Source organism: Carcharhinus amblyrhynchos, chromosome 5 (assembly GCF_965287045.1).
Source record: "Carcharhinus amblyrhynchos chromosome 5, sCarAmb.v2.hapA, whole genome shotgun sequence".
Classification (NCBI taxonomy): Eukaryota; Metazoa; Chordata; class Chondrichthyes; order Carcharhiniformes; family Carcharhinidae; genus Carcharhinus; species Carcharhinus amblyrhynchos.
Window position 1 is genome coordinate 87426887 of NC_137328.1, and position 22175 is coordinate 87449061.

The window sequence follows — 22175 nt, forward strand, 5'->3', positions numbered from 1 at the left end:
TGGTTGGCAGTGGCTACATGTCTCTGTGGTGATGGGCTCACAATTGTCTGTGGGCTCCCATGATTGCGGGGTGGGGGGGCGGCGGATGGGGAGTTTGTGAGGCTGCCTTCAGCAGCAGGGGACTGACAGCTCTCTCTCTCTCTCTCTCTCAGACCCCTACTATTGAAATTGCCCATGTGCACAATCAGAGGTCTGCACATGCACAATTGCTCTTTCTACAGTTGTATTGTACATCTGCAGACATGGAGTCTGTGCATGCACAATAGCTCCCTCTGCAGGTAGGCCAGCAAATTAAGCCTATCCCACTGCCTGTAGCAACAATGGTCCAGCCCATATTTTCAATGTGTAAGTCTGTAAGATTGGGCATGAAAACTCACCCAAGAAATGGATCAGGAACTCTCCCATTTTTATACCAGCTAGACACTTGGGGCCCTATTTTAAGCATTTTGATTCTAAGTGCTGGGCGGACTTGAAACTGCGAGTGTTTCAGCTCCAACTCTTAGACCCGTTCTACAGTACATCATATGCACTCTGCCTGACAAAATATCAGTGATTCCGAATCGTGCTGCACAAGCCTGTGAGTGGGGCTTAATGTGCCCCAAATCCTGCAGCTCCGATCGGCACCTCCAACTGCACATGCACAAAACAAATATAGAAAAACATTCCCCTGCCACATCCCTCCTGGCCCCCACAGACATTGGCCCACCTCCACAACATTAATAACCCCCTTATTCTCCCATCCCTTTGCCCCCAGACAGATCCCGGGCCCCTCCCCCATCGTTCTCAGGCAGAGATATCCACCCTCCACATACCAGGTAGAGTGACCCCCTAACCCACACCACAGATCCTCCTGCAGAAGGCCCCCATCTCCTCCGGACTCTGATAGCTGTGTGACACCTCCCTCTCTCTCCCCTATACCCAATTATTGAGGCACTGATCCACCTCCCCCAACCCCTCCTCCCCAGCAGCTGCAAGTACTCACTTGCCTTCCCCTCAATGCTAATAAGAAAACTGCATGGAACTTGCTGGAATGTTCTGCCAAACTGCCTGCAGCAGATCAGCCCTAACGAGGGGCAGCTCCATTAAAAACTCAAGAATGGACAAGCAGGTAGGTGTTCCTACACAAAATGTGCACATGACCAGCCCCTTGATTTTCTAAGGGTGACTTTGGGAGGCTGCTGGATACAGCAAAGGCAAAGCAGGACACCCTCTTCCCTCCAGCAAGACATAGACCCAGGGGTTCTGATGGAAATGTGGCCTGGGAAGATATTGTTGCCTTGGTCAGTGCCACAGCACTAGCCCCTGAACTGCGAAGCAGTACTGGAGAAAAGTCAATGACCCTCATCCATGCAGCAAGGGTGAGTGCTGAACCCCATCTTGCATCTTCCTCCAGGTCCTCCCATCCCCAACACCCTGCATGCTCCCAGCCCCTGATCCCCAACCACCTCCTTCCTATCCCTCCCAAGAGCCCCACTGCACTTGCCCTCTAAGGGTCACAACCTGATACTCTGCAGGAGTCACGCCATCAGTTCTTTCATAACTCCTTCTGTCTCCACAGGAGAAGACCGTCCATAACACCCATGAGAGGGCAAAGACAAGGGGTGGTGTGCCAGATGTCTGGGTCCTCACCCTTTGAGGAGCGGGTGTGGGGGCTCTCAAGGGGAGGTGTGCACTGTCAGTGATAGCATGATCAGGCTGCTGTCAAGACATGAACACCTGTCATCCCTCCACTCACTTTGAGGCAACTTCTCGGGCACAACCTTCGGGTGCAAGGGGCAAGGTTTAAAGGAGATGTATGAGGCATGTCTATTTTCACAGGGTGCCTGGAACTCACTGCTGGGGGAAGTAGCAGACACAGATATAATAATGACCTTTAAGGGGTGTCTTTTTAGAAATGTGAATGGGATGGGAATAGAGGCATATGGTTCCCGGAAAGGTAGGGGGTGACAAATTAGATGGGCAGCTTGGTCACTAAAGACTTAAAGGGCCTGTTCCTATGATGCAATTTGCTTGGTTCTTTGTTCTGTGTTCAATGGAGAAATATGAATCATGTGCTTAGCATCCTGGATTCCTCTCCCTCCCTTGCATTTAACCTTGTGTCCTGTGTTGCAGGGACACATCTGGGAGCCCAGAGCCTTCTGGACTCCAGGCCTGTGCCGCAGCTCCTGCTCATTCTGGTCCAGACAACTCAGATGAGTCCCTGGAGGATATGGGTGAAGGGACCTCAGAGTGGCACCATTTTGGCATCAGCTTCCACCTCACAACTCACCATCCCAGATACTGACCTGTTGGTGGATCCAGTTAGTGGTGAGCCTTCTGGATCACTCTCTGGTGAGCGCAACACATCTGTTGATGTACCTTGGGTGGAGGTGGGAACATCCAAGGCCTGCTGGAAGTGAGGACTCAGCTAGCCCCAGCCTACATGCTGGGTCTCTGTGATCACTTCTCCCTCAGCTGCTGGAGATGCAGCAACAGAGCCAGAGAATGCAGGAAGAGCTGACAGCCACACTGGGCCAACTGCGAGACTGTTTGGAGGCGTCCCAAAGCTTTCAGTGGACCAGTTATTGCCTGTCTTGTGTGTTCCCAGGCCAACACTGCAAGGCTGACATCTGCAGTGGAAAACCTCAGGTAGGGGATCCTCAAATGAGTGGCAGGCTCCAAGCAGGCCACAGCAGAGTCCCAGAGGGCCACTGCTGAGTCACAGCAAGCCACAACTGAGAAACTGAACAGGATTCCTGAGGTTCTGTGGCCCCTGGCTGGGAGGCTCGAGAGCATGCAGGAGACCCAATGGGACAGTGCTGAGACAGAGTTAAGGCAGTAGCCCTTGAGAACATGGCCAAGTTGCAGAGGATCATGGCTGAGGGGTTGCAGAGTGTGGCCCAGTCTCAGAAAGCACTTGCTGTGGCCATTGAGAGGTAGTCCCTGACTCAAGTGGTCATTGCAGAGGGCTTGACCACCATGGGTACAATGCAGGTGGTCCTCCAGGACTGGCAGTGCAAGGTGATGCCAGAGCTTCTGGAGCTCACTGCAGAAGCACCATCATCCCATGGAGTGACTCAGGGCCCAAAGAAACTCCAAGGAAAAGAAAGGATTTGAGCCCTTGCTGGGTCATTCCAGTCAGGAGACTATGGCTGTGGTTATACCTACAAACTCCTCCCTTCCTGATGCTGGGGCACCTCAGGGGCAGTGGGACGAAGGTGGTGTCATGGAAACATCCCAGACACCTGAAAGCTGGCCAGGGCCCTCAAGGTCCAGGATCTCCAGAGGATGCCCATCATGCACATCACAGGCAGCTGGCCCCTTCCATCTCCGATGTACATTCTGGGGAGACACTGAGACACAGTGGTAGGCCACATAAGGTTAGGAAGTTGTAGTTGCACTGAGATGGCACGGGTGAAGGGCTCTACTAGTTAAAAAGATATTTAAGCACCTTAACATTTGTGTTCACATGTTTTTGTGTTGGAACTTCTAATATAAACCTTCATTGCAATTAAATGTTTTCTCACCATCCACCTGTGACTAACTTTTCTCAGATTTGCCTCGAATAGTAAGCCTCTTCCATTGATGATCGCTAGAGGGACATTTCATGTTGATGTCAGTTGGGGAAGCCCCACAATGTTGCGTAACTGAGAAAAGGAAAGTATTGGTTCCCCAGACCCCATGAGTGGTTCTCTCCCGTTCCTCACCCCAGAGCCCTTACCCACTATACAGACGTGGGCCCAGGCGCCAGTGTGCATGCAGAGCTCAGGTAGGAGTCAGTAGTTTGCACCAGGGCATCATCATAATGCTGCTTAGCAAGTCGTCATCACCCTCCTGCCTGCCAAAAAACTCACTTACACAGTACCCAGGCCCACCACTCTGGTGTGACAATGCTGCAGGAGATATAAGGAAATGGGGTGTGCGCACAGGGAAGGACGGGGGTGGAGGGAAGGGGACATGAAACCCACAGACACAAACCCCTAGTGACTGAACTGCCTGGTGATCAGGGCCTGCCTTGCTGCCCTTGGATGCTTCATTTGAGCTGCCAGCCCTCCTTCTCCTCCTCCTCCTCCTGGTTATCCTCCCCAGTGATGCCCAGCTGGTCAGCCTCCACATCCTCCTCCTCCAATATATCACCACTTTGTCGAACCAGATTGTGCAAGGCACAGCACATGACCACTATGGAGGAAGAGACCACTGGGCTGTATTGGAGGGCACCTCCAGATCGGTCCAGGCACCAGAATCGCATTTTGAGGAGCCCAATGCATCTCTCCACTATCTCACGGGTGGCTACATGAGCCTCATTACAGCGGGTCTCTGTTTTAGTCACAGGCATCATCAGCCATGTCTGAAGCAAGTAACCCATATCACCCACAAGCCACCCCAGCAGCCTGGGTTCTTCCTCAGATGCCTCCAGGATGTCCAGCTCCTGGCAATGAAGCTGTCATGCACGCTGCCTGGGTGTCTTGTGCAGACATGCATAATGTTCATATTATGGTCGTACACTAGTTAAACATTCAGGAGTGGAATCCCTTTCTGTTGATGAATCTTCATGGATGCTGTAGGGGGGCCTTGAGGGTGACGTGTGTGCAGTGGATGGCCCCCTGAATGTTAGGCATCCCTGCAATGGCTGTGAACCCTGCAGCCTGGGCTTCCTGATGGGCCTGGTCTGTTAAATTTGATGCACTGCCCAGCCTGGGCATACAGAACTTCTATGAGCTGCTTGACACAGGTGTGCACAGCTGATTGGGAGATCCCACAGACATCTCTGCTAGGGGTCTGGAAGGAGCCAGTCACATACAAGTTCAGAGTGGCTGGGTGTCACCCCCCATGCCTCTAGGTGGCACAGGTGTTGCACTGTCTCCTTTCAGAGGTGGCGATGATGGCAGCACAGTGTCTGACATCTGTTCAAATGACACTCGTGCACGGAGCTGCCAGGGTCTCTGCTCCCTCCTTCTCCTGCAGCCCCTCTGGCAGCCACCTCCTGCCTCTGGTGATTGTCTCCCTCTACTCCTGCAAGTGGTAATGCCGGGTCTCCTGTGCCCACAATTCTTCCCCCTCAGCTCCAGCAGCAACCTAAAGGACAGCAAAGTTGATTGGTTGTATCGCAAAAACCACCTCATCACTCTGAAGGGGGCAGAGGGGTGGGATGGAGAGGAACACACACAGATTAAGGAATGCTGCTTGTCCCAGCACATCAACAGTCACTTTCCATACCCCCAATTCCCCCAGCCACACGTTCCCCACAATCACAGCCCCCCAATTCCCCCAGCCACATGTTCCCCACAATCACAGTCCTCCCATTTCCGTAGACACATGTTCCCTGCAATCACAGTACAGCCTCAAGATAAAGGGGGGGCGGTTTAGAACGGAGTTGAGGAGGAACTTCTTCACTCAAAGGGTGGTGAATCTCTGGAATTCTCTGCCCGTTGAAGTGGTGGAGGCTGCCTCGCTAAATATTTTTAAGACACGGGTTGATGGGTTTTTGATGAGAGGGGATTAAGGGTTATGGGGAGAGGGCGGGAAAGTGGAACTGAGCAGCGACAGATCAGCCATGATCTTATTGAATGGCGGGGCAGGCTCGAAGGGCTGGATGGCCTACTCCTGCTCCTATTTCTTATGTTCTTATGATGTAGACACATGTTCCCCACAATCACAATCCCCCTAATTCCCCCAGTCACATACTTCCCAAAATCACAGCCCCCTCTTTCCCCCAGTAACATGCTTCCCACAATTACAGCTCTTTGCAAAGTTGAGGCTGCAGAAGTGCAATTTGCAATGGCTTTGTGCACATCCTTCAGCTGGAAATGAACTGAGTGCACTAGGACCCAGCTGCACCGCAAGACCCAAGGTCAGTGCTGAGACCTGGGTCTGTGCTGCAAGTCAGACATCAGAATGCTGAGAAACAGCCCGCCACCCCCGACACATCTGCAGGACCACTACCAACCTGAGGCAGAAAATACCTGCAACAAAAGGACACCCGTGAGCAACAGAGAGCCATCAGATGCTATACATTACCTCCTCACTAACCTTCACTGGTGGAGCACCCAAATCAGACTTTTATGGAACATGTCTGTTTCGCACTGATTCCAGATTGGCGAACATGGTGATAAAGCAGGAAGCGCTGATAAAGTTGGGCATGCAGCCCATTAATTCAATTTTGGTCCATTTAAATGACTGTCACGCCCATTTCGGACACAATCCCAATTGTGCCCATTTTCAGGCCTTGGTAAAGGGAGGCGGGCGCAGATTGCACGACTCGCCTTACACCCAACTTTACCAAATTTTCATGCCCGAGAATGGACATAAAGTGATGGTAAAATCAGGCCCTTTGACTCACTCTCGTAAAATTCCACCCTATAAATCAAATTGAGGTAACCGTTACCCCACAATACAAGTTAGATGATCAAGTTGAGAAAACGTCTTTTCCTGGCTCTGCAAAGGCACAAAATTGTGCCTTTTAGAGGGGGTCTGCCATGGCTCTAAATGTAAAATTGAACAGGATCTGTCTGACAGTCCAATGGAAAACTAGCCTCCTTTCCCATTGAGGATGTCAGCAGTGATATTGTTCAGTTTCTTTGATATTGCACCCTGTGGACTGGGCTGTTTGCATCTCTCAGGTTTCTTGGCCAGGATTTTCCCCAAAAAACTATAAGTGCCAAATTAGCGTAAAAACAGGAGTAAATACTGCTAGTTTTTTTAGCGGGATTTTCAAAATAAATCTCCCACACTCCAAGCAATGCAGAGTGCCTCAGAGAGTCACTCTGAAAATCCAGGTGTGCATGCACTGATCTGCCATAGTGGAGGTCTGAGCATGTGCAGTAGCCCCACACCGTCAGCCTCCTGATCGCTGGCCAGTTCATTATTTTGCAATGCTGCCCCTGCAACCCCTCATGCCATGGTTGCTGGCCTCCTGGACATTTCCAGGCCATTCCCAACCCGTCCCACCCCGCCTGCCTCAATCTCCCCCCATGCCCCCCTATCAGCAGCCCCGATTTCCCCTGCAAAGCCAACTACCCACAATTCTGACCCCCCCCCCCCCCAACCGAGTGGGCTGACCCTCCACTCGCCCCACCCCAACCTCGATGGTCAAACCTGATCACTGTCTTTCCTTTTCTTTAAATCCCTAAACTAATCCCAATTACCTGCATTTGGCCCATATCCCTCTATACCCATCTTACCCATGTAACTATCTAAATTCTCTTTAAAAGACAATATTCTACCTGTCTCTACTACTACTGGCAGCTTGTTCCAGACACTCACCACCTTCTGTGGGAAAAATTGTCCCTCTGGACACTTTTGTATCTCTCCCCTTTTACCTTAAATCTATGCCCTTTAGTTTTAGACTCCCCTACTTTTGGGAAAAGATATTGACTATCTAGCTGATCGTGCCCCTCATTATTTTATAGACCTCTCTAAGATCACCCCCTCAGCCTCCTACGCTCCAAAGAAAAAAGTCTTAGTCTACGCAGCCTCTCCTTATAACCCAAGTTCTGGTAGCAACCTAGTAAATCTTTTCTGCACTCTTTCTAGTTTAATAATATCCTTTCTATAATAGAATGACCAGAATTGCACACAGTATTCCAAGTATGACCTTACCAATGTCTTGTACAACTTCAACAAGCCATTCCAATTCCTATATTCAATGTTCTGATCAATGAAACCAAGCATGCTGAATGCCTTCTTCACCACTCTGTCTACCTGTGATTCCACATTCAAGGAACTATGAGCATGTACCCCTAGATCTCTTTGCGCTGTAACTCTCCCCAACACTCTACCATTAACTGAGTAAGTCCAACCATGGTTCAATCTACCAAAATGCATCACCTCGCATTTGTCTAAATTAAACTCCATCTGCCATTTGTCAGCCCACTGGCCCAATTGATTAAGATCCTATTGCAATCAAAGATAACTTTCTTCACTGTCTGCTATGCTACCAATCTTGGTGTCATCTGCAAACTTACTAACCATGTCTCCTATATTCTCATCCAAATCATTAACATAAATGACAAAACAGTGGACCCAGCACTGATTCCTGAGGCACACCGCTGGCCACAGGCCTCCAGTTTGAAAAACAACCCTCTACAACCATCCTTCAGCTTCTGTCAAGAAGCCAATTTTGTATCCATTTGGCTACCTCACCCTGGATCCCATGAGATTTAACCTTATGCAACAACCTACCATTCCGTACCTTGTCAAAGTCCTTGCTAAAGTCCATGTAGACAACATCAACTGCACTGCCCTCATCTACCTTCTTGGTTACTCCTTCAAAAAACTCAATCAAGTTTGTGAGACATGATTTTCCACTCACAAAACCATGCTTATTGTATCTAAAGGCCTGTAGATCCTGTCTCTCAAAATACCTTCCAACAACTTACCCACCACAGATGTGAGACTCAAAGGCCTGTAGTTCCCAGGCTTTTCCCTGCAGCCCTTTTTAAACAAAGGCACTCTCCAATCTTCAGGCACCTCACTCAGGGCTATGATTCAAAACTCACACGTCAATTTTTCCCATTGTATAATAAAATCTCCCTTGCTATCCACTCCCATTGTCTTCACTGCATGTAGTAAGAAGGCCGCCCAGCTCCCTGCCTTAACAGGACATCTCTCTTACTTTCCAGCTTCTCCACCAGGATTTCCAACGCAGCATTCAAATTGAAGCCAATTTTCTTGCATGTTATACTATTATTCAATGTTCCATGAATTAAATTCACTTCCTGTACTTTTTTCCCTTTTAGATGGTGCTCGCCATTCCTAATAATGCCCTCCTACTAAAACATCTAACCAACTAACATTGTGGTTAGCACTAACTGGTCACTGAATGCATTTAACTGCAGGTAGCATGAAGTTGGCATATGCTTTTGCAATGCGGTTAGTAGGTATGCATCCTGCTCCGTGTACACTTTTGGGTGCTACTCTATTTAAACCATCACCAACCTGACATGTAAAACTCTGTAGGCCAAAGTAGAAGGGAGAAAAAAACAGGATTTCAAAATTATAACAATTGCTACAGCATATGGTTAAAGAAAGAATTTCAAACATTCTTAAGTGCAACTTAGATGCAATATTTCAATAAATGAGTACATTTTATCTCTACAGCGTATGGCAAATCATACCCTTGTTACGTTGAACTGGATGATTCCTCTGGGGTTATCATTCTCTTCAATTGTTACTTCTGCCAGTTCCATTCCCAAGTGTTTTACACTGGGTTGTCCTCCAACAAGGGTAGGATCAGTCAGTTTTACACTCGTAATGTTAACTAGAAAGCTTTCATGTAATTCAGGAGTGTTATCCTTTCAAAAGAAGGAAATATATTTTTAATAAGATCCAACTATCAACATATCCAACTATTAAACATATCATCAACAGTTGTGTTGCCTTGCTGTGATACTGAAACAGAACAGTAACAATGCTAACTTGAATCAAAAGCAGTGGCTTCCATGTTACAGAATCACAGAAATGACACCACAGGAAGTCATTCAACTCATCACACCTGTACCAGTGCTAGCTCATTATTTAAAATACTTACTCCTTTCCCAATTCTCTACCCTGCCCCAGTCCCCACATTCTTCCATCAGATTTATCTAATGGCCTTTTAAATAATATGTTCCATCGTAATAGCTACTGATGGAAACATCACAAATTTGAATAGTTTTTTTTTCATAAAAAGGAAGTGCCGTGGATGTAGCGTACATGGACTTCAGCAAGGCGTTTGATAAGGTCCCCCATGCAAGACTTCTTGAGAAGGTGAGAGGGCATGGGATCCAAGGGCCTTTGGCCTTGTGGATCCAGAACTGGCTTGCCTGCAGAAGGCAGAGAGTGGTTGTGGATGGGGCTTTTTCTGAATGGAGGTCAGTCACCAGCGGAGTGCCTCAAGGATCTGTTCTGGGACCCTTGTTGTTTGTCATTTTCATAAATGACCTGGATGAGGAAGTGGAGGGATGGGTAAGTAAGTTCGCTGATGACACGAAGGTCGGTGGTGTTGTGGATGATCTGGAAGGATGGCAAAAGTTGCAGCAGGACATAGATAGGATGCAGGACTGGGCGGAGAAGTGGCAGATGGACTTCAACGCGGATAAATGTGTAGTCGTCCATTTTGGCAGAACCAACGGGATGAACGAGTACACTATCAAGGGCAGAAGTCTGAGTAGTGTTGAGGAGCAGAAGGATCTTGGGGTCCGGGTCCACAGGACTCTTAAATCGGCCTCGCAGGTGGAGGAGGTGGTCAAGAAGGCGTATGGTGTACTGGCCTTCATTAATCGAGGGATTGAGTTTAGGAGTCGGGAGGTAATGCTGGAACTTTATAAGACCCTTGTCAGGCCTCATTTGGAGTATTGTGCGCAGTTCTGGTCGCCTCACTATAGGAAAGATGTAGAAGCTATTGAAAGGGTGCAGAGGAGATTTACAAGGATGTTGCCTGGACTGGGAGGCATGCCTTATGAAGTTAGGTTGAGGGAGCTGGGACTCTTTTCCCTGGAGAGACGAAGGTTGAGAGGCGACCTGATAGAAGTTTACAAAATGTTGAGAGGAATGGATAGGGTGGACTCTCAGAGGCTATTTCCCCGGGTTGAAATGGTCGCTACGAGAGGACACAGATTTAAGGTGCGGGGAGGGAGGTTCAGAAGTGATGTTAGGGGTAAGTTTTTCACTCAGAGGGTGGTGAGTGAATGGAATCGGCTGCCGTCAGTGGTGGTGGAGGCGAACTCGCTGGGGTCTTTTAAAAGACTTCTGGATGAGTATATGGGGTTTAATGAGATTGAGGGTTATAGATAGGTCTGTAGGTTGGTAGGTGATGTGATCGGCGCAACTTGTGGGCCGAAGGGCCTGTTTGTGCTGTAGTGTTCTATGTTCTATGTTCTATGTAACTTCCTTTGGCCTTTTTGTGATCATCCCAAATGGCCACTGTATCTATGCTTTCAGGTGGAAATGATGCTGGCAGTGAATTAGATGGTGAGTTTAAGCCAGGTTCAGCATGTTTCTGTTCTTTCAATTTTATTGATTTCAGGCTCAAAAGTCCACTTGGTGCTGAGGTACAGGGGCATTATTTAAATGGCAATGGTGAATCACAAAAACAACACTGGGGGATTGGTGCACAGCATTTTAAAGATGCACCCAGTAATCCCTGCATTATCTGCAGCCTGCAAGAAGAGCTCAGGCAAGATATTTCTTTACAACTACTTTTTATTTGAAAGAAGCTATTTGTGGAGGAGGACAATTTCTTGCCCTTAGAATTCTCTCCCCCTCCAACCCCATTTTATTGTGAACTACGTGATATAAAAGTGTTTGGGATAGTAAGGGTTAATGTGGGATTGGGAAAACGTTACATTTGGACATAGAGAGTCACAATATGGTAGACTGCATATGTGGCGAGAGGCATGCATGAGAATAATACCTTGTCAAGGCAATCACATATATATGTACACAGTTATATGTTGCTAATAAACACTAAATGTTCAATCACAAGTGCCTCATGATTTCTTTGTGAGAGCTACTAACAACCCTTACAACATGGGCAGAGGGAGGAACCCAAAATCACAAGGCATGAAAAAAGTAAGCTGCACTTCTATTTACATACACTTCATTCAGGTCAAAGGGATTGCCTGAAAAAGCTCCATTGCCAAATCTGATCAGATACAAAGTCAAAGAGCCTAGTCCAAACACAAAAGGATGAGAAAACCAAAGCAAAACAAAAAAGCTGAGGGGCAGAAGAAGAATTCATTGTGCAGATCAAATGCCAGATCTGATTAAATACAGACTCAATGGACATGGCCAGATCACAAAGTGGTGAGCAAAAATTTTAAAAAGGGCCAAAAGGCAGCCAGACCTGATCAAACACAAAGGCAAAGGATAGTGACAGGTCACAACAGGGTGAGCAAAATTCAGAAAAAGGCTGAACTATCTTTTTTAGATCAGGCAGCACTTGCAGATTGACTTTATAAAGAGCATAGCTGTAAGAATGCTGCAGCTCAAGTCCAGAGTCAGTGCTTTAATGCATGATGGCCAAGTGCAAACAAAAAAAAAAGGCACAGCAAATAATCACCTTCAAAATGAGTTGCTGAACTCAGCCAAGCAAATATCTGGCTAAAATTACTGGTTTAAAAAATTTCCTGCAGAATCACTACATTGAAAATCAGCTCTGTAAAACCCAAGCTCGCAAAAATCCAATAAGAGAGCAAAAAGAACAATAACAACAAAGCCGTTTTGAAGGAAAAATGATTTAAAACAGAAGGCAGAGCAAAGATTTATCTTCAAGTCAATTTCTCAAGCTTAAAATTAATAATAGCTGCCCACTACAATACATATTCTGCAGAATGGCATAAATTTAACATGTCTCTGTGCCTGCAGTAGAAGCACACCAAGACCCAACAAGCGCAGGAAGAAGAGGAAAAAAAGTTACTGCAGCACCATTTTGAAGAACTTAATTAAAGCTTCCCTCTGCTGAGAATCAGACATGGATAGTAAATCGACCCTACCAGATCTATTTCAGCTGATGGAAGGACCAAATCAGGTGCAAAATTGGATTTTATGGTGAAGAAAATGTTTAAGTTATCAGGTTACATCAGAATTAAGTAGGGGATCAAAGGAAGGACACGTTATATTCCAAATATTTATTTCGTGAAATTGCAGATGAAATAATCCGAATGCAAGCCATTGATGAATGCTCAGCCAGCTTTGATAGGATATTAAAACCCTTTGACAAGTATTTTAATCATCAAGTTGTGGAGAGTGCAGACTTTAGAGTGCAGATTCCCCCCACCCTCCAACCAATTAAGCATCAAAAGGGCAAGGAGACTCTAAGACAAGGGAAATAATACTCAAGAAAACCACAAGATGGCGGGAGACCCATGTCAGCACAATGAAGTGCACGAGCCAAAGAGTTTAGTGCCAAAGTAAGACGAGGTTGAGAAGCAGACGGGAAGCTCAATCACTGAACGTTTCAAAAGTGACAAATCAAAAGAGGGAGTTGGAAGAACTTAGCCAAAAGTAGTCAGGCACACAAAATATCATTATAAATATATTTAGGTAAAGACTTGGCAGGAGATGTTGCAAAAAACTGTCCATCATAATAGGGATAAATGTGGGACTGAGGAAATAGTACCTCATGGCTTTAAATTAAGGGGGGGTAGTTATAGGACGGATGTCAGGGGTAGGTTCTTTACCCAGAGGGTGGTGAGGGACTGGAATGCCCTGCCTGCTGCAGTTGTAAATGCGCCTAGTTTGGGGGCGTTTAAGAGATTGGTGGATAGGTTTATGGACGAAAAGGGATTGGTTTAGATTAGTGGGTCAATGTTTTTTTTTAAAAATAAGACTGGTCGGCGCAACATTGTGGGCCGAAGGGCCTGTTCCGCGCTGTAATGTTCTATGTTCTATGTTCTACCATCCATATTATGAAGGTGGGTGTCACATGGTAGGAGACTGTATGGAGTGTCTAGTAGAAGTCAGCATGAGATACCACCTCGTCAGGACTATACCTCACATGTACATAGTTATATGTTGTTAATAAATACTTAGGGTGTGATTTTCTTGCTGTGCTTGTCCCAAGACTGGAAAATCCCGCCTAAGGTCAACAGACCTTTGCATGGTTCGCCTCCCACCTGCTACAGGAATAGTATCAGGGGGGTGCAGGGGGGAAGAGGAAAATTCCATCCTTAATGTTCAACAATGCAAGCCTTAAGATCTCTTTCTGAGACTTATTAACAGCACTGACAACAGACTATCTGATTCCCTCCTTCCTCAGCCCCCATTTTAACTTGTTGAAAATCATTTCTTCGGGTCCTGGTAGCCCATTAATTTTGACTCCTGCCTGCCAGTGTTGACATCATTCTATCAGCTTCAGGTGAAAGTCAGAGTCAGGGCACTTTAAAATCTCCCAAGTCTCATGCCTATAGGTGACAAGCTCCATTTGGCATCTGCATCTTGATTCTCACCTTGAGCTAAAAATCAGTCCGCATTTTTTCTGATTACGAAACAAGAAAAAGATGATCTGTAATTACTTCTGAACAAGACAATGATAACCACCATCAGCTTTTATAAACTTACAGGTAATATTGTAATTCTAATCAAAGCCCGTGTGGCATTTTCCTTTATAATAGCTGTGCCCTGACTAGCGATGTAGTCCAGGTTTTCAGTTGCTTGATTAACAGGTAGAAGCATTGGATCTGTTTTGGAACTGTATTGGACAGCAATATCTCCCACAAATGCTTGTTCACGAATAATTGTTAAAGTGATATTAATTGCATCAACTGTAAAAACACAAAATAACACTTTAAGATAATCCTAACTGTTGTATAGTTGTCAAAATGTTTTAACATCATTTATTAGCTGGATTTGCACTGTATTATGTTCAATGAATCTCCCTATTTGATGTCATGCATTTTTATACTGTTTGTAAAGTCAAGAATTTAACCCACTGAATTGGTATACAAACATTAACACACAAAATTTACAGTATTAGTCAATGAAACAGTATTGTATATACGAAGCACTTCTTCACTTGAGAACATCTCGAAGAGTTTTAAATAATTTTATTTTCCTCAAAGTGGAGGAACTGTTGTTTTGCAAACATTACAGCCATTTGCAATAGCAATATTCCATGAATAATCATAGAATCTCTAAAGTACAGAAAGAGGCCATTTGGCTCATCGAACCTGCACCAACAACAATCCCACCCTATCTCCGTAACCCCACATTTACCCAGCTAATCCCCCCGAAACTAGGGTCAAGTCAGCCTGGCCAATCAACCTAACCAGCACATCTTTGGACTGTGGGAGGAAATCGGAGCATCCGGACGAAACACGTGCAGACATGGGGAGAATGTGCAAACTCCACACAAACGGTGTCCCGAGGCCAGAGTATAACCTGGGTCATTGGTGCTGTGAGGCAGCAGCGCTGACCACTGTGCCACAATAATGGTGAGACAATCAACAATTAATATAATCACATTATATTCATCAACAAATACAGCCCTTCAGGTCTGCTCCACCATTCAATCAGATCATGGCTGATCTTTCCCTGTTCTCAAATCCACCTTCCCACCTGTTCCCCATATTACTTTATCCCTTTTTTATTAGAAATGTGTTTATCTCCTTTTTGAAACCATTCAATGATTCAGACTCCAGACACCAGATTATCTAAAAATCCTTGCTTGTTCACTTTTAAAAATATTGTTCACAAATATAAACTGTGTTTGCTTTTAAATCACTAAGAATTGTACAGTTTAATTATAAATATTCAAAGTCTTAAGAATTCAAGGGTTTCTGAAACAACTATGTGATTAATCTCAAAGATACAAAACAAAACTTACGCTCAGGCTCTTGCAGAGAGACATGGAGTGAGTTTATGTGCCATCCAACCACACCATAGGGGGAGTCATTCGGAAGAATAGTCAAGACAGCATTTCTTCTATCAAAATCAATAGTTGCTCCATTGGCTTGATCTTCCATTCCCGTTGTGGTGACATTCACAAGTGTTACAGTTACAATCTCATCTATTTCTGGAATGTTGTCAGCCAGTACTGTAAGTGAAATTGTAGCGAGTGCTTGACCCTCTGTAAAAGTGAACTGTAATATTGGAATAATAGTTAAAGGGTAAAACTTTGAAGACGGATTATGAAATTCTCCAGCATCAATCAAAGGAATTGAATAATACCACCTCACAGCAGCTATCCATCCTGTCCCCTTTCATAAATTAACTGATCATCTAGCAGGCCAGTATTTCAATAGAAGCATTGTTAAAGAAGGCAAGGTCTAGGTAAAGTGTTTTCTCTTCATTTCCTTTTGACAAAAATGTACATTATTTTTGTAGTTAATATCAGGGACCATTAAGTTGTTGGATTACTGTAAACAGCTAACAGGTTTCATCAATGTCCTTTAGGGGAAGAAACACACTTTTCCTGCAGGGAGTTGGGCTTTCATCAAGGTTGAAGCCTTGAAAAAAATTCAGTGAGCACTGAAGCATTTGACAGCCATCCAGGATTTGGTATTTCATTAAAGAAAGGTCAATGAGAATGGAAAAATGCTCATTTAAAGTTTATTTATTAGTGTCACAAGTAAGCTTTCTTTAACACTGCAATGAAGTTATTTTGAAAATCCCCTAGTCGCCACACTCTGGTGCCTGTACGGGTACACTTGAGGAAGAATTTAGCATGACCAATGCACCTAAGAGACACATCTTTCGAACTGTGGGAGGAAGCCGGGGCACCCAAGGAAGCCCACGCAGACACAGGGAGAACATACAAACTCCGTAAAGACATTAACCCAAATCAGGAATCGAACCTGGATCCCTGGTGCTGTGAGGCAGCTGTGCTAACCACTGTGCCACTCATTATGTAATGGGTCCTGATGTTCAGATAGTATTTATCAACATAGCAATCAAACTGTTGAGGTTCATTCTTCATGATTTTCACAGTAACTTCATTGCAGTGTTAATGTAAGTCCGTTCATGGCACTAAAAATAAACTTTAAACTTTAATTAATTACAAAATCTCGGACTCTGAACAGTTAATGAAATGTGAGGCATTTTGCATCTCAAGTGTTCATGTGTTTTGTGATAAAGGAACAGAATGCAATAGATCCAGGGTTAGATAATGGTATTATGAGTGACTTACATCCACAGGCCAATTGGCCAGAGTGGATATTTAGGTGAAATAAATTCCAGAGGGATCTGATAAATGGAAAGGTGTGACAATTATGGGACTTGCAAGAAAAGCTTAAATATTGGTTAAATATTCAGGATGATAGCCAAACACTGAGGTCCATGGACTGGCAAAGTGGTGTGAAAGAGTGGAAAGTAAGTAAGTGCAGAGCAAATAGTGATTGTGAATCCAGAAGTGAGTCTTGTAATAAAAAATGGATCGCAAGTTAAGAACCTCCAAAAATGCAAGAGGAAAACCTTGCAGTAGTAACGCCATCAGATATGAAAGAGAAATATAAGGTGCAGCTTAGAGAGCTAATGAGATAAAGGCCACAGAACAGTCTTGCAACAGCACTGGAAACAGAAGTCGTGTCAAAGCTTTGATGATTATCAATAAACTTGAGGATAAACTAATAAGGCAAGGAAATCAAAGGGAATTCGAAATTAGAGCAAGTTTAGGAGTTTATTCTTAGTTAACAGCCAAAGGTTAAAAAACTTTATGACATAGGTGGATTTGTACTGAAGAAGTCCTTGCAGATTGTATATATGATGCTAACGTGAAGCCTATTGCTAGAGATTTTGAAGGGTGACTGGGTGATACAGATGTTAGAATAGATTCACTCATGGCTGGAAAAGTAGGCCTGAATTCTCCCATCCCGCCCACCACTGGAATTATAGCAGGCGGGTTGCGGACAATGTGAAATCCCTTGACAGTTGGGCAGGAATTTCTAGCTTTTAGACCAGCGCGGCTGAAGAATTACACCAGTAATGTAAAAAACCAGTTTTGCTCTTTTGGCCATATATTCATATGACAGTAGATCAATCAACATGCAAGCTGTGTTTCTGCATGCTGGGCATTTCAGAGAGAAGGGCTCCAGTAACCACCCAAAAGGGGCAACAGATGCAGAAGGCAAATTATGGAAAGCTAACAGGTGTGTCTAAGGCCTGAATGATACCTCCAGGGTAAGGTATTCTGTACGGCCAAAATAGGACATGTTCAACTTAAAGCAAATCCCACAAAATTTTATTGGCACTGTAAAAGTAAATCTTCAGGACTCTTCATGATGCATGCTGATGGGGAGGTACTGCAAAATTTGAGAAATATCTTGTTAATTAGACTGGAGTAGATTTTAATATCAGAAGTCAGGTTTGAGGGACTTTTGGTTCAGATGTTAAACAAATCAGATTTGAAATAACTATAAATCAACAATTTTCCTCACTGTATTACTCCCACCCACTTAATCGAACTAGGATGCCACAGAAAGATATTGTTTTGCAAAGCAACTGTGACTAGTCAGTTGAACTGGTTGCGCGCTCAGACTAGATCAACTAGTTTTGTTGTGTTTGAGTTCTGAAATAACTTGAAGTAGAGAATGTTTTAAGGGCAAATAAGACATAAAGAAAGTTAAAATGAAACAGACAGTTTTGGAAATACAACCACAGATGCTGCCAGTATCTTCTGCATTTTCTGTTTTTATTTCAGACTTCTGGCATCCAAAGCATTTTGCTTTTATCAAGCTAAATCTGATCAAGTCATACTTAACCTCCCATCTTGAGCTGACACAAAGGACATGAAGCTAGTGATTTTTAGTGATGTTTCACACGCCAGTAAGTTTCATAATATTTACGATCGCCAAGAATGAGAAATTTCTTTTAACCTGGGAAGCCTTAGAAATAAAAAAAAATTGTTTAACGTACTTCAGACTGCCAAAAGACTGTCTCTCATGGAAACAGTGGATTTGGGATTCTCTTTGTCAAATATTTTAATGAAATTCAATACAAATGGGTATACTGAAGGTGGTGTACCCATTAAATGTTGCATAGATACTTATTCCTTGTGGGAATGAGCAAATGTTACAATAGTCCATGTGGGCTTGGAACAAATGCTTGATTGAGAGGAAATCTCTAAAATTAAATTAATTGGCTCCAGTTCTATCCTTCACCACTTGGTTTTCAGGAATGTAACACAAGTGGAGCACTGATTGCATTTCTGGACCCATCCTTCTCCTTAATAAACAGTTAAAAGTTTATTTACTAATGTAACAAGTAGGCTTGCATTAACACTGCAATGAAATTACTGTGAAAATCCCCTTGTCGCCATGCTCCGGCACCTGCTGGGTACATTGAGGGAGAATTTAAAATGGCCAATGCACCTAACCAGCACGTCTTTCTGACTGTCGGAGGAAATTGGAGCACCCGAAGGAAACCCATGCAGACATGAGGAGAAAGTGCAGGCTCCACAGAGGCAGTGACCCAAGCCAGAAATTGAACCCGGATACCTAGCGCTGTGAGGCAGCAGTGCTAACCACTGTGCCACCCATTGAACTGGGGATTGGTATGCCATATCTCACTTGGGTTCTAACATCCACTATTATACGAGAACCCAATTTAGCCATGGAAGTCAGAACTTCTGGTATGAGGAGTTCCCATTTAACCAGAGAAGGCATAGCATGATTATGAATCGAACTATTATTATACAGTATAGAGATACTCAAGGCACAGACAGTCCAGTGATCAACTTTGAAACCGTTGTTATTTCTATGTACATAAATGATTTAGAGAGCGGCAAATAAACAAAAAAGTTTAACTCTGCAGATGAAACCAAACTTTAGGGGTCAGGGGCCTGTCAAAACAAATCTTCCACACAACAGGAAACAAACAACCCCAAAATGAAGATGTTGGGAAAGTAGAATCATGGCTGGAGCATAGCAATTAATGTGGACAAATGCAAAATGATGAGATTAACAAAGGGAAAGTAGTAGGGATAATTTAAACCAGTTAACTCCACACAATATTGGTAGATAACTCACTGTAAACATTATTGAGTATTACGTCAACCGTTTTAAGGGTGTTCTGGTGAATAGTACCACGAGACAGCTGAAATCCCAGAGATAACAGAGCCTGGAACACATTATACTTGGTACCCTGTGTACAATTCTGGCACCTGTACTACAGCAAGGATATCCACATATTGGACAACTAAACAGATACTTGATTTAAAACATCTGGACTATGAAGCGAGATGATCAATCTGGGATTGCCTACTCTGAAGAAAAGCAGCTCAGCAGAGATATTGTGCAAGTGTTCAGCATCTCCTTCAATTGGACCCTGATGATGTGGTTGCAATTACCACCAGTTCTAGAACTGGACAACACAGGTTCAAGCTTAGAAGAGGGAAATTAGAAGGACAATTTATAATTCAGGGCTTGATGCAGACAGTGGTGAATAGGCGAATGGACTACTAAGGTATCCAGTGGGGGCAACATGTGATATCAACCAATGCACTGTCGAATAGTTTCTGGTTCTGGACTTACCTAAAGTAAACACAGATAGTAGAAATCGAAATTGCTGAGACTTAGTTCAGTGATTTTTGGAGTATAAAGTAAAATTAAGGAAACAAAACAAATTAGGTAACATAGCAAGAATCCAAATTCTTAGATTTAAATCCAGCTCATTTACAAGATTCCGACCACATGGGAGAAAAATCAAAAATAGTGAAGTATTCTTACTACTCCAGAAGTTGGGAAGATATCATTGATGTTTCCATTGGCTACCCATTGTACAGTCACAAGTCTGTGTGTTCCACGCAGTCGTTCAATATTTAGAGTGACCATATTGTTCTGTTCCAATTCTTCGACTTCCTTGGACAAAGAACTCTGTAAGGGGGACAGGAAGTATTCTCAACTTCTCATGCTGCATAAAATTCTTGTACTGACATTTCTGTAGTCCACTGACAGTTTAATCATAAATTTATCTACAAAAAAATCCATGTACTTTTACACTTCAGTCAGAGTAAGCACTCTATGCTTTATATATTTAAGTCACGGGTAGATAGGTTTTTGGTAGGCAAGGGAATTAAGGGTTATGGGGAGGAAGTGGGAAAGTGGAACTGAGCCACTTCAGATCAGCCATGATCTTATTGAATGGCGGGGCAGGCTCGAAGGGCTAGATGGCCTACTCCTGCTCCTACTTCTTATGTTCTTATTCTTTCTGGTTGTATCACAGCTTGGTATGGCTCCTGCCCTGCCCAAGACACAAGAAACTACAAAAGGTTGTGAATGAAGTCCAATCCATCACACAAACCAACTTCCCATCCACTGACTCTATCCTACACTTCCCACTGCCTTGCAAAGCAGCCAGCATAATCAAGGAACCCATGCACCCCAGAAATTCTCTCTTCCAGTTTCTTCCATCAGAAAAAAGATACACAAGTCTGAGATCATGTATCAACCAACTCAAGGACAGCTTCTTCCCTGCTGCCATCAGACCTTGCATGAAGTTGATCTCTGTACCGTAGCTATGACTGTAACACTACATTCTGCACCCTCTCCTTTCCTTCTCTATGAATGGCATGCTTTGTCTGTATAGTACTCAAGAAACAATACTTTTCTTTGTATACTAATACATGTGATAATAATAAATCAAATCAAATCAGAAGATATGTCAATCAGTATTCTCAGAAATAATGAAAGATTCCTCAATCACAAATACTATTTAAATGTTGCACTGTCGTCTCTTTATTTTAAGACTTGAACAAATCGTCTTTTCCTGATAATACTACAACCCTGGAACATTAGACATGTAAAATACCTCTCACATGTTTTGATAACAATAAAATATAGTTTTAGAGAAAGCAAATCAATATGAAAATGAATGCCTGCATTTACCTGCGCAAAACCAATGATCCCATGTGCATCATCATTTGACTGGATGATGATAACTACTTGATCATTAGAACCAATCTCAGCTCCTCCTTTTGCATTTGTGAGCTTCACTGCAAAAATCTCATCATCCTCTGGCACATCATCATCAAGAATATTTATTGCTATCACAGCATCTTTATCCCCAGGTTCAAATATGAGTTCACCAGACCTACAGGTGACAGTATAATGTTTACATTAATACTAACAGAAACATAGCAACTTATAGAATTTTTAAATACAACTCAATTGCATTTTTAAGTTGGTCCAAAGTAATTTGTTTCTTCTGAATTTGATTTGTACTGTACACATTCGTCCAATCTTATTCCACAATACATGATTTTTCACTTGACCTAACAGCAGATAAAAAAGTCTCACAACATCAAGCACCAACTGCTTTACTTGGAATCACGACTTTCAGAACGCTGCTCCTTCATCAGGTGAGAGGAGAGGCAGGTTTCACAAACACAGCATATATAGACAAAGACACAATTATAAGATAATAGTTGAAATGCAAGTCTTTTCAGGTAATCAAGCTCATGATTCCAAATAAACTTGTTGGACTTCAACCTGGTGTTGTGAGACTTCTTACTGTGCTTACCCCAGCCCAATGCCAGCACCACCATATAACAAATAAAGAAACAACTTTCAATTATATAGTGGTTTTCGCTTGCTCCAAATGTCTCAAAACATCTCACAGGCAAAGATCTACTTATGAATTGCAAGTAACATTGTACAGATTGTATAGCAGCTGATTTACAGTTGTGTTATCCCAAAGATGAAATGTAATAGATAACCAGATAATCCATTTTGGTGGGGTTAGTTATGGATAAATATTGAGCAGAATACCAGGAAGATTTCATG

At 43.8% G+C, this 22175-nt stretch overlaps 1 protein-coding gene across 7 annotated transcripts in view; it reads right to left on the reverse strand.

Annotated features, from left to right (window-relative positions):
- Nucleotides 1-22175, reverse strand: part of adgrv1 (adhesion G protein-coupled receptor V1) — a 524573-nt gene that overhangs the window by 310808 nt on the left and 191590 nt on the right. For all 7 annotated transcript variants that reach the window (XR_013886686.1, XM_080189140.1, XM_080189139.1 and 4 more), the window contains 5 exons: nt 21279-21483; nt 20121-20267; nt 15284-15539; nt 14020-14222; nt 9096-9272 (listed from right to left, as the gene is read on the reverse strand). Coding sequence is in view for 6 of the 7 variants with exons in the window: in XM_080189140.1 (XP_080045266.1) it covers nt 9096-9272; nt 14020-14222; nt 15284-15539; nt 20121-20267; nt 21279-21483 (988 nt within the window). In the remaining variant the exon portion in view is untranslated. The remainder of the gene's footprint in view (nt 1-9095; nt 9273-14019; nt 14223-15283; nt 15540-20120; nt 20268-21278; nt 21484-22175) is intronic.